General features: G+C 45.8%; 1 protein-coding gene across 1 annotated transcript in view; it reads left to right on the top strand.

The window, feature by feature from the left end:
• SEC24D (SEC24 family member D) overlaps nt 1-933 on the top strand; it is a 51,953-nt gene that overhangs the window by 43,724 nt on the left and 7,296 nt on the right. Inside the window, exon 14 of the mRNA XM_009704202.1 lies at nt 1-152. This exon is cut by the window's left edge and continues 13 nt beyond it. Within this exon, the coding sequence (XP_009702504.1) occupies nt 1-152 (152 nt within the window). The remainder of the gene's footprint in view (nt 153-933) is intronic.

The raw sequence follows: 933 nt of genomic DNA, 5'->3' as shown, positions 1-933 counted from the left end.
TAAATTCTTACGAGGCCTTAGCCAGGGATTGTGTGGCTAATGGCTGCTGCGTGAATTTGTTCCTCTTCCCAAATCAATACGTGGACGTAGCCTCCATGGGTCTTGTCACAATGTACACTGGAGGAACATTGTACAAGTACAACAATTTCCAGGTAAGTGATGCAGGTTTCCTGCCTTTCAGATGGCAACACCTGGGGTTTTGTTGTTTTTCTTCTCATTTCAATGTGTGCTTCCACATTTAACATGAAAGGAGAGTGACCCCAGAAAACTCACAAACCCCGGGGGATAAAAGTCAAACTCGGCAATGACAGATCAGGCTCAAATGCGTATCTTGAACCAGTAATAAGCTGGTTGGTGTCTTAAAATTAAATCCACTTACTTAAATAAGCTGTTGTCTGGGTGGGGAAGTTAGTTACTCCTGTATATACAGATTAAAATGCTTATCATAAAGACGCAAAAAAGCTGTAACACCACTTTGTTTAAAAAGGGGACTTTCTCTGTGTCAGGAGCTGACCCGCAAAAGCAGTTGTTATCAAGTCAGCAAGGCTACTCTGTGATTCTTCAGGCTGTTCTTTCCTCAGCCCAATGAGTTTTTCTTTTTTTTTTTTCTGATTCTCCTCCCCACCCCACTGGGAGAGGGAAGGACTGGGCGGGCGGCTGCGGGGCGTTTGGTTGCTGGCTGGGGTAAACCCTGATGCCGTGCCGTAACACCCGAGCTAGGCTGCAAGGTGAAGTGCAAGAGCGGATGGGACTGGAGGGAACTTGAGTCAACAGAAGTTCTGGCTGTCCGAGCCTGGTGATGAATTGCTGGACGCTTGCATGGATATGTTTCCGTTAACAGAACAACAATCACCAGTCTTTTATCTCTTTTTAAAGGAGGAGAGAGATGTTAAATGTGAAAAGAACAGATTTGATGTCGGGGGGGGGGTGTCA

This window comes from Cariama cristata, unplaced genomic scaffold (assembly GCF_000690535.1).
Source record: "Cariama cristata isolate BGI_N322 unplaced genomic scaffold, ASM69053v1 scaffold1447, whole genome shotgun sequence".
NCBI classification, from domain to species: Eukaryota; Metazoa; Chordata; class Aves; order Cariamiformes; family Cariamidae; genus Cariama; species Cariama cristata.
The sequence above is the reverse complement of the archived record's forward strand: the minus strand, read 5'-3'. Positions and strand labels throughout refer to the sequence as shown.